The 15,152-nt window shown below is 50.8% G+C and overlaps 6 protein-coding genes across 6 annotated transcripts; 1 reads left to right on the forward strand and 5 right to left on the reverse strand.

Moving 5' to 3' along the window:
* Nucleotides 1–146: 146 nt before the first annotated feature.
* Nucleotides 147–2,252, reverse strand: N7446_008656 (transcription factor domain-containing protein; the record flags this gene model as incomplete). The annotated part of the gene is made up of 3 exons (XM_058517401.1): nucleotides 147–886; nucleotides 940–2,119; nucleotides 2,166–2,252. The coding sequence occupies 3 exons, from the start codon at nucleotides 2,250–2,252 to the stop codon at nucleotides 147–149; spliced, it is 2,007 nt and encodes a 668-aa protein (XP_058371047.1).
* Nucleotides 2,253–2,569: 317 nt separating this feature from the next.
* On the reverse strand, nucleotides 2,570–3,800 carry N7446_008657 (uracil-DNA glycosylase; the record flags this gene model as incomplete). Its single annotated transcript, XM_058517402.1, has 3 exons — nucleotides 2,570–2,863; nucleotides 2,919–3,378; nucleotides 3,430–3,800. The coding sequence occupies 3 exons, from the start codon at nucleotides 3,798–3,800 to the stop codon at nucleotides 2,570–2,572; spliced, it is 1,125 nt and encodes a 374-aa protein (XP_058371048.1).
* A 302-nt stretch (nucleotides 3,801–4,102) lies between these two features.
* On the reverse strand, nucleotides 4,103–5,828 carry pdiA (protein disulfide isomerase PDI1; the record flags this gene model as incomplete). The annotated part of the gene is made up of 4 exons (XM_058517403.1): nucleotides 4,103–4,448; nucleotides 4,500–4,939; nucleotides 5,005–5,383; nucleotides 5,443–5,828. The coding sequence occupies 4 exons, from the start codon at nucleotides 5,826–5,828 to the stop codon at nucleotides 4,103–4,105; spliced, it is 1,551 nt and encodes a 516-aa protein (XP_058371049.1).
* Nucleotides 5,829–6,406: 578 nt separating this feature from the next.
* On the reverse strand, nucleotides 6,407–8,388 carry atg22-1 (putative autophagy protein Atg22). The gene is made up of 2 exons (XM_058517404.1): nucleotides 8,116–8,388; nucleotides 6,407–8,059 (listed from the first exon to the last, which is right to left on the reverse strand). Exons 1-2 carry the CDS (start codon nucleotides 8,249–8,251, stop codon nucleotides 6,411–6,413), a joined length of 1,785 nt encoding a protein of 594 aa, XP_058371050.1. The 5' UTR covers nucleotides 8,252–8,388; the 3' UTR covers nucleotides 6,407–6,410.
* Nucleotides 8,389–9,178: 790 nt separating this feature from the next.
* On the forward strand, nucleotides 9,179–12,493 carry N7446_008660 (mediator of RNA polymerase II transcription subunit 14; the record flags this gene model as incomplete). Its single annotated transcript, XM_058517405.1, has 2 exons — nucleotides 9,179–9,874; nucleotides 9,926–12,493. The coding sequence occupies 2 exons, from the start codon at nucleotides 9,179–9,181 to the stop codon at nucleotides 12,491–12,493; spliced, it is 3,264 nt and encodes a 1,087-aa protein (XP_058371051.1).
* Nucleotides 12,494–12,702: 209 nt separating this feature from the next.
* N7446_008661 (DNA polymerase epsilon noncatalytic subunit) lies at nucleotides 12,703–14,946 on the reverse strand (the record flags this gene model as incomplete). Its single annotated transcript, XM_058517406.1, has 1 exon — nucleotides 12,703–14,946. The coding sequence occupies one exon, from the start codon at nucleotides 14,944–14,946 to the stop codon at nucleotides 12,703–12,705; it is 2,244 nt and encodes a 747-aa protein (XP_058371052.1).
* Nucleotides 14,947–15,152: the final 206 nt, after the last annotated feature.

Raw genomic sequence — 15,152 nt, forward strand, 5'->3', positions numbered from 1 at the left:
ACGGTACGATGACTGGTTTTGTTTCTCGATCAGGACCTGCGGGAAATTGCAAAGGTGAAGGAATCGCCTGGCATCAAAATTCATGATGCATCATGTACAGTTTCTTTTTCTTTTTTATATACAGTACATATTTATAATGATGAAGATTATGATTGCGGATCTCCCATCTGTCCTTGCTCCTCCATAAAGATAGGATCCCAGAAATTGGTAGGCAGAGAAAGATCCAAGAATTCTCCGAATAGCATGTCGATATCGGCGAACCCGTCTTGCATAGACGTTGCATCTAGTTCGCCTAGTGGGGGCTGGAATGTATCGAATGCTGTTTCCGGGGCTGAGGGATCGGCCGATACATTGTAATTGGTATTGCGGAGCGCCCTGGCTTGGTCGTGCTCATTGCCGCTGGGCGCAAAGTCCATTGTGTCTAATCCCTCTGCCACTGATGTGCCAGCAGTGACCTGTTTGGGCACAGACTCTATCCGTTGCTGTTGGTGCATGGTGTCTCGGGAAGAAGTCTGTGGCTGGCCCTCGATTTGGTGTAGGGCTTTATGTCCAAGCCGGCCCATTGCTTCCGCTGAATACCAATACGGGCTGAGAGTTTCTAGTAGAGAGCAACAAGCTTCTAGACTGGCTTTGGCCCGGTCGAGGTGTGTGATTAGTCGGCTTGAGCGGAGTTGGCGGTAGGAGACGCCCATTGATAGGGTGATTGAATATGGCACGATTGGGAGGGGTGGGAGGTCGTCTGCGCACTCTGATGCGACGATGGAGTGGATGCGCACGGCTGATAGGCCTTGTCGGACCGTTGAGAGTCTGGTGCCGTCTATGTTTTCGGCTAGTTTGTGTCGACATGAGAGGATAGCGACGGAGTGGTAGTAGAGTTCCAAGAATCCTGTCTGGGATTAGCTGTGGACCTTGATGACATGGATGCTATTTCACACTTACCTAGTGTAGCATAGTCCAGGTCTCCCTGGGCATCCTCTCCAACGATGTCTTCAAAGGCAGGGAACCCTTCTTCCCACCCACTGGAAGGATCTGCGGAAGGCCGGTAGTATGATATCACAGTTGCTAGCAGGTCTGACACAGCAAGCCAGACCTCGAAAGCTCCTCGAGATCTCTGAGCATTGACGTCGGGTTTCACGACGCCAATATCGCGGTCTGCCAGGAGAACTGGCCGGCCACCGATACTTGCATGCATCTTATCCAACGTCCAAAGACACCAGAAAAGTTTGGTCAAGGAATCGGTAGATGTCTGGTTTGGCCGGCCGAGATGCAGACCTACGGTCTGGGCTTGGTGAATGGCTTGGCAGAGGTGTAGAGACGCTGCCTCGGCGCCTTCATACCCTTCACAGTGAAAAGACATCAATGTGAGCACCTGAATACGGGTCAATCGATCCAGCTCTAGCCCTGCATCCATGGCAACAACAAGCTCCTTGTAGATTTCGGAACAGAATTGACGCGATGAAAGCACCGGGCCATTTGGCACAAGACGCAAGTAAGAACTCGCTCCATGAGATTTGGCTGCGGTGAGGCAGATGGCTTTCTCGAGAAATACAGAAGTAGATCCACCGGCCTGTGATCGGAGGAATGAATCATGGTCTAATATCGGTATGATATGATTGACCTTGGAGAAATAGATAGCAGCCAGGGGTTCTTTAGTCGCCGAAGGCAGACGTTCGCACGCCTGTAGGCCCGCAGCAAATCGTTCATGGAGCGACGCTGCAGCGGCTTGGCTACCTTTCAATGTTGATGAAATAGACGTGGAGTCTTCACCAGTGATTGTTCCTTTTAATTTCTGGGCCTTGGACTTTTGTGCAGCGGGCGAGCTGATCCAAAGCCCGATGCGGTCCCGCAGAGGATTTCCAGTCTCATCCAGCCTCTCACGAATGACAGATTCTGGATTGAGATCCCCCACGAATCGCTCGGTAGTAGGAGCCGCCAAATTTGGGCCATCCGATGCTGCCCGCGGTTGGTCTATGCTTGCGGTCGAGTAAGGTCGGTAGCGATTCGAGCCATCTTGGCGAGTTGTTCGGGTGGTAATACCATTAGGTTTAGAGATATTTCGGCGACTCGAAGCATTATTATTAAAGGGTTCTCCCTCCGGGTTTAGGTGTCGACATCGTTTCTGTTTCGTTAGCTACGAGATTTGCTAGTCCCAGTTGTGCACGCACCTTTGATCGTTGGCATTGGGGACAGGCGCGCAAAGCTCGAGTACGGCTGCGCGACTGGGGAATATCTGGGAGCCAGGTGAGTTCCATGAGGCCAAGATCACACAGCTGGAGAGAGAGAAAGAAGTTGAATGCGGAGGTTGCGATAAGGTTTATCGATAAGAAGCTGTCAAGCCTGTCTGCTCTACTTCCACTACATCTACATCTACCGAGTGTACGGAGTATTCTCACAGCAATTAAATCAATATAATACAGAGAACTAGATCACACTTCAACTATTATTCATAAAAGCAGTACCGAATTTGAGATTGTAGCCTACTACTATGCAACCTTCCAACTCCACGTACTCCTCACTGGAGACGCGAAAAGCCTATTTGGAAATAATCCAACAGAATATGACAAAAGAGTTAAACCGGATCTGAAGAAGGATCCTCTGATTCAGCTGCAATCAAGGCTTCTATAGCATCGTCATCGTCAAATTCATCAACGTTGGCTGGCTTGGCCTTGACCTCCGCAACCTTTGCAGACTGAGGCTCGGCTGCGGTTTTGTTAATCAGAGTAGTGGAATTCTCCTTATCTGAAGTACAAGTTGGAGCCGAGGCGACCTTTTTGGTCGGTACTAAGCTCCAGTCAATGATTTCGTCCGCACCATACCGCGTTGCAAGCCAATTATTGCACTTCTTGAAATGTCCGTTTTGGAACTACACATCCTGATCAGCAAACAGATCCCAAGTCTCGAGAATGAGATCTACCTACAAAGCCATGGTGCGCACTCAGCGGGCTCGGATGCACCGATTGTAAGATGCAATGCTTCTCTCTGTTGATCTTGGCGACTCGCATTCCAGCAGGTCTGCCCCAAGCAAGGAACACTACCCCCTTGGTTCGAACCCGAGCAACGAGATCGATAACTTTTTGTGTGAACTTCTCCCATCCCTTGTTGGAATGGCTGTTGGCCTGGTGGGCACGAACAGTGAGGCATGTGTTGAGCATCAAAATGCCACGCTCGGCCCAAGGAGTGAGAAGCCCACCTTTATCAGCTGGCGCCTCGAAGTCAGGATAGTCAACCTTGATTCCTTTGTAGATATTGACCAGCGACGGTGGGGCTCGGACAGGGGCTCGGACGGAGAAGCACAAGCCATGGGCTTGGTTATGATTGTGATAGGGATCCTGGCCAATAATTACCACTTTAACGGTGTGCAAAGGTGTGTGTCGGGACCTGCAATCTGGTCAGCACATGGTAATCACTTGCCACAACGGGCACAATTACCAGGAATAGATGTCTTCTTCTGGCGGGAAGACCTTAACATTGGTGTCCTTCTCCTTCTTGAGGAATCTCTTCAAGTTAAGAAACTCTGTGGTCACCACCTCATCCTTCAAGTGAGCTAGCCAGCTTTCATCCAGGGTATCGATCTCCAATTGCAGGAGCTCCTTTTGTTCGGGTGTCAAGGAGGCTACCCATTTGCCTTTGTTGAAAGTGCTTGATCGTGGGGCCGGAGCCGGGGACCCATTAGTCGACTGTGTGCTTGAAGGTTCGGACTTTGGAGCTCCGAAGAAAGCAGTGATGCTGCCACCCTTGGGCTTCTTCAAGTCTGGGGTAGAGACATGCTCCGATTTCCGTTTGAGCCCAGAAATGACCATGACGAATTACTAGAATCAAGGGTGAAGAGTTGAAGAGATGAAGGTGAAGGTTCCCCAGAAGCCAAGACGTGAGGCGGGAGCGATAACTTTAAGAGATCGACGCGTTGCGCGGAACGCGTCGACTAAGGCTCAAATGCCAAGAGCTGATCGACAGAACTGGTCAAGTTTGATATTCGCCAGCCTCGGCTCGTTTACAATTTGGCTCGGCTAATTCTAGCAACTATTATCGCGTAAAGCTTTCGAACAGATATCAAATTCGGATAGAGAATACAACAGTTGAGTTACAATTTCAAGCTTCAAGTTTACAGCTCATCGTGGCCCTCGTCGGAAGCAGTCTCAGCGGCCTTGGCGGAAGACGAGGTAACATCTCCACCCTGCTCGGGCTTCTTAGCGCCCTCGGCAAGACCGTCAACCTGGTACTTGCCGTTCTCCTTGATGAAGGAGACGAGATCCTCAACGGTGCGGGAGCCAGCGTACTCAATGGGAGAGTCCTTGGCACCAGCGGGGTAGATCTTGATGGTGGGGAAGCCAGTGATGGAGTCAGGCACATCGTTGGCAGTGGCATCAATCTTGGCGATGGTGACCTTCTCATTCAGCTCGGGAACGTCAGCGTACAGAGCGGCGAGCTCCTCGTACTTGGGAGCAAGACTGGAAATTATATGTTAGACACGTCAAACTAAAGAGATGTAGATAACTTACGCCTTGCAGTGTCCGCACCAAGGAGCGTAGAACTCGACAAGGACGTCCTTCTCGTTGTCAATGACGACTTCCTGGTAGTTGCGGCCAACGACGACGGTGACAGATCCCTCCTGGGTCTCGGGAATGGGCTCAGACTTGATGCTAGGCTCGACTTTTCCGTCAAGGACGTTCTTGATGAACTTGCCAACCTCCTTGACCTCGAGCTTCTTGGTCTGGTCATAAGGGTACTTTGCGTTCTTGGCGGTTTCCTGGATAGCGAAGGCGGGGAACTTCTCGGGCTCAAGGTTGAGATTGCCGGCGTGGGCACCAAACAGCTTGGCATCGAGGGTGACAATGTTGATGGCACCACGGTGCTTCTCAGCAATGGGACGGAACTCGTCGGCGAACTGCTCACGCTCCTCGGCAGTCTCGGCGAAGATGTAAGCCAGAGGAATACCGGCCTGATGATTGTCAAAGGTTAGTTCATAGTCTATAATAGTAATTGCGCAGTGGAGAGTGGACGTACCGCCATGTACTTAGAGTAAGTCTCGGGGCCGAGCTCGCCAACAAGAGGAGTGCTGGCAGTCTTGACCCATTCCAGAATGGCCTCATCCTCGAGCTTGCCATCGTACACGGCCTTCTTCTCATCAAAGTCCTTGTAGAGGACGATGGAGGGCTGTTTGACTCCCTCGGCTTTGGCGAGGGCAGCGTCGTTGGAGGCGGCGAAGAGGTAGTTGTCGCGCTGCGACTCGGCGAATGTGGTGAAGCTCTTGTTGGAGGTCTTATCATCGGGGGCCACGTATCCGATAATCGTGATCTTGTCGAGAGCCTTGAATTCCTCCAGGTTGTCTTCGTTCACGTTGGAGACAGCAGGCATGGATTGCTTGGTCATGTATGAAACAATGCTATCGCAGAAATACGTGGTCAGCTCCTCATCAATTGCCAGGGCTCCACCATCACTTACGCGTCGGTCTTACGGGCGCCAGCGTATGGCTTGTGCGAGTCGGCACCACGGAACACCTTGAGTGTAGGGTAGCCATCAACCTCGTAGGTCCGGCACAGCTCCTCCTCCTCAGTGCAGTCCACCTTGACGAGGGGAATGTCCTTGGACTTCAGCTCAGTTGCAGCTTCCTCGTACTTGGGGGCGAGAGCCTTGCAGTGACCGCACCAGGGCGCGTAGAACTCCGCAAGCACTAGCGGGTGCTCCTTGACGAACTCATCAAAGGTGTCCGTTGTCAGCGTGATGACATTGGCATTGGCGTCAGCAGCATCAGCAGTCTCAGCATCGGCTGCGTGGACAGCCGCGGTAGCTCCGAGGAGGCTCAGGACCAGGGGGGCGAAAGACCGCATCGTGTATGGAAATCAAACAGAAAAAAACAAGAGCCCAATTGCTCGGTCAAAGCTGAAGAGAATTTTAGAGCTTGGAGATGAAAGGAAGTAAATATGAAGCTTACCAATATTGCGTCAGGGAGGATGAAGAGACAAAGAAAGAAGTGGGAAGATGTTGTATTTATCAACACGAAGGGGCGGGAATGAAAGGACAGTTTGTTCACTAAGGCTGAGAGTGGAGCTTTGTGACTGGGCTATGCAGGGTGACAAGGGCGGTCCTTGTGTTCCGGCTAGGTACTTGGTACCTCCACTCCAGCACCAAACTATGGGGCAACACCGGGTACAGGACACCTATACCATGAACCCCCATGAACCTCCCTGTCGACATCCAGTATCCCCTCAATCCTTTTCTATATTGGGTTACACCTGAGATGTTGACAAGTGGCCTCGAGGGACTTGGCGATGTGATTAATAATGTTCATGCAGCATCCCCGCTAAGACCTATAATTCCTAAATTGCTTCTGCAGGATACTGCAATAGCTGGGAAAAAGCAAAAGTAGTTTCCCTATCCGTCGCATATATACATCTTATATCTATCTAGTCCTACTCAATCTCATCATCCTCGACTGAAACGCCAGAAGATATAGACCCATATCCAGATGATTTTGGTATGCCATCTAGTTCAGCCCCCAATGCCTTGGCATCTCGTTTGCCGCGGTCAACATCCACCAAAAGCATGAGCGGCAGTGGTACAATAATGAGGACGGCTAGGAATGCAAACGCTGGTCGGATCTCACCGTAACGATCGGTGATGGCGCCGACAATGGCTGGACCAAAAATGCTGGATCCTTTGTCGGTGATGGCATAAAGCGCATAGAAAGCTGCTTCGTAGCCCGAGGGTATGAGCTCACCAAAAAAGCTTCGACAGTAGGATGAGAGCCCACCCATAACAAGGCCATAGACTGCTCCGAGTGGGTACATTTCCCAGGGCTGATGGAGACCAAGCCCTGAGCGTTTCACGGCTGGGATGAAACCTAGAAGGCCATACAGCGGAATGAGCTCAAACAGGATGATACATGCGATGATCGTTTGTGAGGCCCGGAGGTTGAAGAATGTTGAGACATAGCTCCAAGAAAACGCACCAAATACCCCTGCAAGCATAACGATCACATTGATCAGTCCCAGGGCAGCCGGCTTCATATCCAGTTGAGTTTTCGCAAACAATACCGCAGTGCCACTGACAGTTGCAATCCCATCGCTGAGGAGGAACCAAGCGGCAAGGAAAATCGCGATGTCTTTCAGGTGACGGGCCCGCATTGCGGTTTTTCCAATAGATTTCCAGGCGTAGACCATGTATCCGATCCAGGAATGGAGCGGTTTGCCGTCGCCTCCCAGTAATGGTGGACCAGGACGAGGGCGCAGCCATACTGCTACCGGTATGGTGAAAACGAACCACCACAATCCTATTAGGAACAAAACAAGACGCAACGAGAAAGTTGGCGGGCGCACGACCACCACGACCAATATGGAAAGTATCTGTAAAATAACTGCACCTATATATCCGATGCCAATGCCGTTGGATGAGATTCTGGTGGAAAGTTTGAGCTCCAGGGAAGTCATGGTTTTAGTAGTTTCCTCGGCTTCCCTGTTGGGGCGTAGTAGCGGCGTGGTAGCATCCGGAAGTGCCCCGTCGATATTTCCGGCCGAGGAAGATAGAGGGGTTTCTCTAGACGGTGCCTGAGCATCACCAGAAGTCGTTGCCTCGTCTTCGTCTTTCAACAATGACGGGTGGTGTCGGACCAGAACAGGCAAAAATGAGTTAAGGAGGACAAAGGACGCACCAAAGCAAGTATTGGAAATAATTGCAAGCAGCCCACCCAGAAGGTAAACCTTGGGAACAATAACTAGAAATAACATCGTAGCAATTGAGCCAATGAAAGCAAAGATAATCAGGAGCGTCTTGCGATAGCTTCCATGGTCGGCGGCACCTGACATTGAGATAATCAGGACTGCTTGAACCAAGACGCTTAGTGAGAAGGTATACAAGGCGAAGCTTGCAGTGTTTATCTCAGCGCCGAGGAAATAAATGATGCATTGGCTGCCATCTGAGCCCTGGGGTTGATATCCCGATGCGTCTGAGCCTGGTGGTGGCAGAGGGGGACTCCAGGTTGCACTGCACGGTGTTGTCTTGTCTGACAGAAGGACCCCCCGATCCCGGGCCATCTGCTCCAGTGTTATCGGAAGAAATGAACCTGTCTCGGATCAGATGTGAGGCTCCAAAGGATCAACAGGTTATAAGCACACGTACCCATGGCACAGACGACGAACACCTCTGCAGCCCAGCCATAGCAGTACCAGCCAGCAAGCTCTCTCTTGCTCGTCGGCCGGGTATCATCACCGGGATATTGAGGGACATGCCTCGACTCATTCTCTTGTATACTCATGGCTGGTAGGGGCAGTCCAGACACATGGTCAGACGTGACTAAACTCAGACATAGACTGTTGCGAGATCAGTTCGTTTTCGGTATTAAAACCAGTAGAAGGCAATTCGGGATTGTAAGTAGGTCTCAACTGGAAGTTGTCAAAGGAGGTGAGGTCATGAGATGGCAGATCTTCTAGGTTGTACTAGGTACATAACGGGGAAAGTACTGGGTACCTAAACACCCGGGCAAATGAGCGTGATATAAAAGTACCTGTACCTTCTCCAATATCAGGCATCAAGGCAGAAAACTAAAGGCGGTAAGTCATTGCATGCAGAGCGCATCGCGCTTTCATCAAACCATCAGTGTTGACCTTTTGACGCAGTCCTCTCTGGGCTCTTTTCTTCCTTTGATATACTTTCCCTTGAACTTCCCTTCGATACTTCGGTTCACCCTTTCTGCCCTTCTTTTCCTACATTGTTTGGTTCCTTCGCATTGCGACAACCTGGTGCTTCTTTATCGTCACGCAAATATCAGGGATCTAAAGTGTGTCCCTGGTCATCTCCCGCCGCCAGACCGGAATCAATCCAAATTTCTGTGCTGGGGCTTACTGCTTCGATTGCGACCTATTACCATATCCGTCTGAGCCTCGACCGACCGTGAGAGGCCCACCTAGATCCTCAGCCGTGCGCCCCAGCTCCCCCGATTATGAGCGTGACCTTCCGTTTACACAGCCCGTGATACGCATGGCAATAGACTGAGGATCTACCTGTGTCTTTTACTTTGATCTTCGCTTCCCTTCCTACCCCGGCGCCGACCAGTTCGAGCCCAGAACAGTGCCTGTGTTAGGTCACTTGTTCTGTGCCGTGCATAGGGCCAAGGAGGGGGAAGCTTGAAGCTTTCACGGAGAATCACCGAACGGCCAAGCTGTATTTCCAGAAATTTCCAGAAATGCCCGGTGTCATCATGGACAATGTCAACATCGATGGATCTGTCCGGCCGCCAGGCCTCGATGAGGCCAGAAACGGCGAATCCAACTCCTTGGGAAACGTTGATAAAGCTGCACAGATGCCCAGCTCCATGAATGGATCAGCACACGTCAATGGTGCGCCAAGCGTTGTTGATGCGTTGAATCAAACTTCAGCAACGCTCGCAGGCAAGGCAGGGGGAAAGGTGCCAACGACGCCCTTTGAACTTACTCACATTACCCAAGGGTTTTTCCCGTTTGGAACACTTGTTAATCGTTCCGTGCAGCAATGCTGGAATGAACTCTCAGAGTTGATAACTGAACTGGCGGCGATTCAAGTACCTCAACAAGCTGCCTTGGGTACAACCAATGGAAAGGCACCCGGTAATCAGTCATCAGAAAATGTTCACAAAAAATTGCGACTCTTGGACTTTGCTCATGCTAAGAGGGCCGAGTTTATTAAGCTCCTTGTCCTCTCGCAGTGGAGTCGGCAGGCCGCCGATGTGAGCAGACTCATTGATATACAAGGTTTCATCCGCACGCGACATCAATCATACGATGCAGCTGTTCAGTATGTTGGTGAAGTGAAACGAGATTTAGTTCGAGCTCAAGTTGCCAATCCGGACCTAAAAACGGCTTTACTTGTTCTATCAAAAGGCCAGGTAGCATCTCTACCAGATGTGAGTCTTCTCTGTCGTTTTACGATTTTTCGCCCACTAACCTCATTCTAGCTTGGGTACAGTCCCCTCAAACCCTTGACAGCACGAGCAACGCTTAAAAAGCTGCTCAAGCTCAACCGAATTATCAGCGTGCGACTGGCATTGCACGACTCAGTTCCGCACGCACTACGGCATTATCGGGTTCATGATGGCCGGGTCACGTTTACAGTTCCTGGTGAATTTGAACTTGATCTTTCAGTGGCAGAAGTTTCAACAACATCACAATTCTTTTTCGTGGACATTCGTTTCCTTTTCTCGCCATCATCACCCATTCCAGAGGGACGAATTCTCAATGAGCTTGATGCCAAAATTAACGAAACACTCCGCAATGACAGTTTGATGGGATGCTTCAACTTTTTACACGGTCTGGTCCTCACCAACAAAATCAACATTCTTTTCAGACAAGCCGCGGATCTTGCGCGCGGACTGTGGGCGGATGCTCTACGTATCGAATTGCTACACCGAACACTTGTCGTTCAATACTGGCCCCAGAGAGCGGGGCCTAAGAGCTGGCTCGAGATAGGAGTCAACAGCGGTCATCGCAGCAGCAAATCTAACAATTCAATGTCTGGGATATCACATCTCGGCTTCCGGTGGATGCGAGAGGGCCAGTTGACCATCAGTGATGCCATTAAGTTTGACACGGATGACCTCTCCATGGAGCGTATTCTCAGAAGCGTTGTCGCATTACATACCTCGCACCTTCTCTCCGCCGCCTTCACTGCCCTGAAGAAGCACTTACTTTTCGCAAAACACACGTTATCACTGCAAGCTCTACTATCCTCGACAGAACCTGGGGATTGTCACCTTGATGTTCAGCTCACAACCTCACGGTCTGTTCGGGTCTCGATTGAACCGATGTCAGGGTCCATCATTCTCTGTGTGACACCAAATGTGCCCGAACGCCTGGATACTGATCGGACAGTCCACAAATCATCCATCGAAGAGATATTAACCCGTGTCACCCGGCTCCGATGTGCTACTGCGGTGGAAGAAATTGAGTCCGGTACCAAGGCACTCGGCCTTGAGACTGTGAGTCAGAGGGTACTCGGGATTGATCCCCGTAAGCTATTCCCTCCGGGTGTGATGCGGTCCGCTTTCTTCTTTCATCAACTTTGGAACCGGCAATGGGTTGCAGCAGCGACCAGCAGCATGGATGGTGACCGCTGGTGGCTTGTCCAACTTCGGCCAACGGGGACAACAAGGGCAACCCCGCCTTATAGTCTTGGTGAGAATGGCATTACTCTTCCTTACGCCCACGTTATCAGTGAAAGTCTTGTTTCTGCACAGAGACTACTCGACTACACAACGTGCGCAGAGCTGGTTCATGGCCTAACTGGGATCTTGGCCATCCATGCCAATGCATGTTATTTGGCTGAGCTTCCTGCTTTGCGGTTCTGGCCACCGCTGAAAGAACTGCAAATGGAATCCGATCTGACGGTACCGGATCTTCTTTTCAGCTACAATCCGTCCACGCTTCCTCCTGCTTTGCGAATTGCGCTGCCTTCAGGAGTGAACAGGCAATCACAATTAAAAGAAATGGTTCGGCTCGCATTCCATGGAATTGACAGCAAGAGCCGTTCCATAATCATGGTAGCACATGGCACATTGAGAAATCGCATCAAATCCCTTGTTCCTCTCATTTCAAAGACAGACCCTTCACTAATTACTGAAGACAAGGGTGCTGGATTCGCACTTCGTTTGCTTGTGCCAGCTGGGAATTCTGTTATCGTTGGCCTTTTCGAACGCTTACAGCGGCTCGAGTGTGTTCTATCCATCCTCCAGTCCCTTATACTGAATGGAATGGAACCTCGCTCTTTGTCCTTGTCCCAGATTGCCTTTGCGTACGGCACAGAGACTAAATCCTCGGCCTCATTTGATATCGGAGTCTCGGGGCCTACTGTGTCCGACTACGTCGACATGGCAGCTATTTCGAAATCCCAGCCTCTCTTCCGCCTCCAATTGGGTATTAAATTCGAAAGCTCCAGTCCTCACCGCCGAATTCAAGAGGCCCTCGCAGTGGCTCTGAACCACCGTTTTACCGAGACGGGTGTGAAATCCGTTCTCCACCTCATGTCTTTCACATTCCCCCTGTTGCGGTCATTTGATCAAATCACGAACCTATCAAATCAGACGGACTCGTCTATAGTCTACATCACTGTGCGGAAGCCAACCGATTATCATATTTATTACCCTCGATTGAACACGCGGTTCAGGCTCAACAGAATATTGCACCAGGATGAGCAGGTCTGGATGTTAAGGGATGCAAACAGAGACAACCAGTCTGGTCGTGGTCAGATCGCAACTGCGATACGAGAAAAGCTTTATCAATCAAAGGGCGATGGTTGGAACGGACTTGGGGATGGAGCGGTAGGGATGCCTGACAAAGTCGGAAATCTCCTGGTCGAGTTGCACCAGTGTCTCAGTGCTCCCCATCTTGAGCTCGACAAAGAAGCCGAAGGAAAGGCAGCGATGCCAGAACCGCTACTTACCAAAGGTCCGGTCTCTGCTTTACCAGACAAGACTGCTTCAAACCAAGCCAGTGGCCTGGGAAATACCGACATCATCACCATTGACTAGGCACAATGATATCTTCTCGGAGTTTGATACCAATTCGGTCTTTTTTCCGATTTTAACTTAACGTGAGAGCAACTTGGATGTTCTCTTCACGATGTATTCCTAGACTTCAATATGACACGCCATCTAAATTCATCTCTGTTCATGTGTAATTAATGTTGCTTCCGTTAAATATCGGTTGGGTCGTGCAAAACAAGGGCTTCAAACATAGGTTAATAACGCTCTTCTCTAACCTTCCCTCGATTCCGCAGCACATCATACTCGACCCACCGGGCCATCGAAACACCGCCTTCAGGTACCAATCGTCCCGGATTCATGACATGGCAGCCCTCGTAGGTCATGCAAAATGGTGCAGCCTCGGGATCGGCCAATACCAATGCTGTTGGCAATGGATATAGCTGCAGGGCGGAGGCATGGTCCCATAAGACGGGGCGCAGTGGTAGTGGGAACGGAGAAACTGTCCCCTGGTCCAAGATTGTCTTGACGAGCCTGCGGGCCACCGACGTCCCAGGCGAAGCGGTCGTGGTTTTGGCACTGTCTTGCTGGTCCATGTCGTTGGGATTCTCTGGCGGAATGAAGCCTGCATCGCCGGTAACACTGCTTGAGGGCTCATCCATGGCAACATCAGATTCTTCATTGTCGAGTGATGTGTTCACGGCGCTGCGTCTGAGTCTTCCTGAGATGTCATCACGAAAGATGGCGATATCATGCACTGGCCCGAACCATGTGAGGCGGGCCGGGTTGGAGGTCCAGATTGCATCACCCATAGGCTCAACATTTTGTGCTCTGTCCAGCTCTGAGTTCGCTGTTGCGAATGCACGTCGGACTCGGGAGGTAAACAGGTCTGGAATAGGTTGGCGCGGTACTGTTGAGGCCGCACCAGCAGAGAATGCCGATGCCCAGGGGTCGTTATCACCTGGTACAAAGACAAAGGTTGAGTGCTGTAGCAATGCTGGGAAGTCGGATAAAACCAGCGCCAGTGAGTCGAAATACTCCTTGTATTCGATGCTTCCGGCTCGGCCCCCTCCACTAATGATAGCTCTTTGCACAAAGTTGCCAATCAAGACGAAAGCCTGTGGGCGTTCAGAGAGAGACAAGTCATTGTAGGTACTAAAGACCTTCTTCAAAGCATCCAGAGTCTTCATATTGTCGAGATTAACCTCGCTCATGACTGCGACTTTCAGGCGAGTAGTAGTTTCCGTGGCTTCCAGTTCGCTCCGTAGGCATTTTTCTTGGATTCTCCTCATACGTGCACCTTGTGCGCGTTCACTCCCTAGGCCGAGGAAATCGACCCATCCGAAGCCGCCACTGGAACCCAACTGTCCACTATCGTGGCGGTTACTCGTTCCTAGCGAGATATCCCGTCGCTCGCACGGGGGCCCGCAGATTGACATGCCAACAAACTGGCCACCAATCGCACCTCCAATCCCCGTGTTTCCGCCCAACGCCGCGCCTTTGACCATCTCCTCCTCTTCGTAGATGCCATCTACAAGTACAATCATGCCAGGCGCAAACCAAGCCCCATCTTCAGGTATCATCCGTGCATGGCTCAGATCCAGTGCCAAGCTTCCAGTCAGGTCGACTAGTGATAGATCTCCTGTTGGAGAAATGGAAAGCAGCCCTAGAATCAGATGCGAGGTTCCACTTCTGCCCAGCAAGTTCGCAATTGGCGTTAGTTTGTAGGATTGCCGTCGGGCGATATTAGATGGTGCGCGTCTTAGTGAAGGGACGCTGGCAACACCCAAGGAGCTTTGAAATGATTCATTTCGGAGCAGTCGCTGATATACAAGGTTGTATCTGTCTCGGAAAAGCGCAGTTTTGTGAGAAGGTGATGGAAACAAAGACGGTTTCGACTTGATAGTTTCGAAATATTTCTTGTCCACATTATACGTCAAGCGCGGAAGATCGAAGGCGTCAATCACTTTGAGCCAATGTCTTGGATGGGGTGACAATTGCGAATCATCTTCGTCATTTGCTCCCTGGGAGTTATCTCCAGTGGTCTCCATCCGCCCATCATCCATACCAAGCGTGGATGCCTTTGAACTGTCATGCGTAGATTTCCCAGCAACGACTCTGCCACCACTCATACTGCCCTCTAGGGTCTGGAGTATAGATTTTAGTGAGGCTCCTTTGCCCTCTTCGACAATCACGCCTCCTCCGGCTCTTTTCCATATCTTCGCAACCTCGTCCAGAACGCGCTCCGCCAGTCCCTCTTCGCGCCATCCTGAGCCGCAGTTCTTTCCCACAAACACTGCCAAGGTTTGAAGTGCGGAAGACGAAATTGTTAAATTGTGTTTGCGAGTAAATGTTCGAAAAGCCACTGGGCGCAGAGTCGAAGGCGGGAGTAGGATTGGCAAGATTGACGTTTTGGTAGGCGGCACATTTGCTTTGTTCATTCGAAATGGACGTGCCGGTGTCCCAAACGCAGGTGAAGATGAAGGAATTGGGTCAACCATTTTGAAACGATCAGGATGTCGCGGCGTAGATGCATCCATCTTAATGGCGGACTAACAAAGAATGCAGTGGGATCTTATGATAAACGGGTGGCGAAGAAAGAAACCTTGATTTTTAGACAGGAAGAAACGGTTAGATTGTTTGGCAGGGTTTGAAGTCATAGACTGGGGGAAGTGTGAGGAAGAAGATCGCCAGAATTCAATTAAAT

This window comes from Penicillium canescens (genome assembly GCF_028828765.1).
Source record: "Penicillium canescens strain IBT 15451 chromosome Unknown utg000005l_segment0_segment0, whole genome shotgun sequence".
NCBI classification, from domain to species: domain Eukaryota; kingdom Fungi; phylum Ascomycota; class Eurotiomycetes; order Eurotiales; family Aspergillaceae; genus Penicillium; species Penicillium canescens.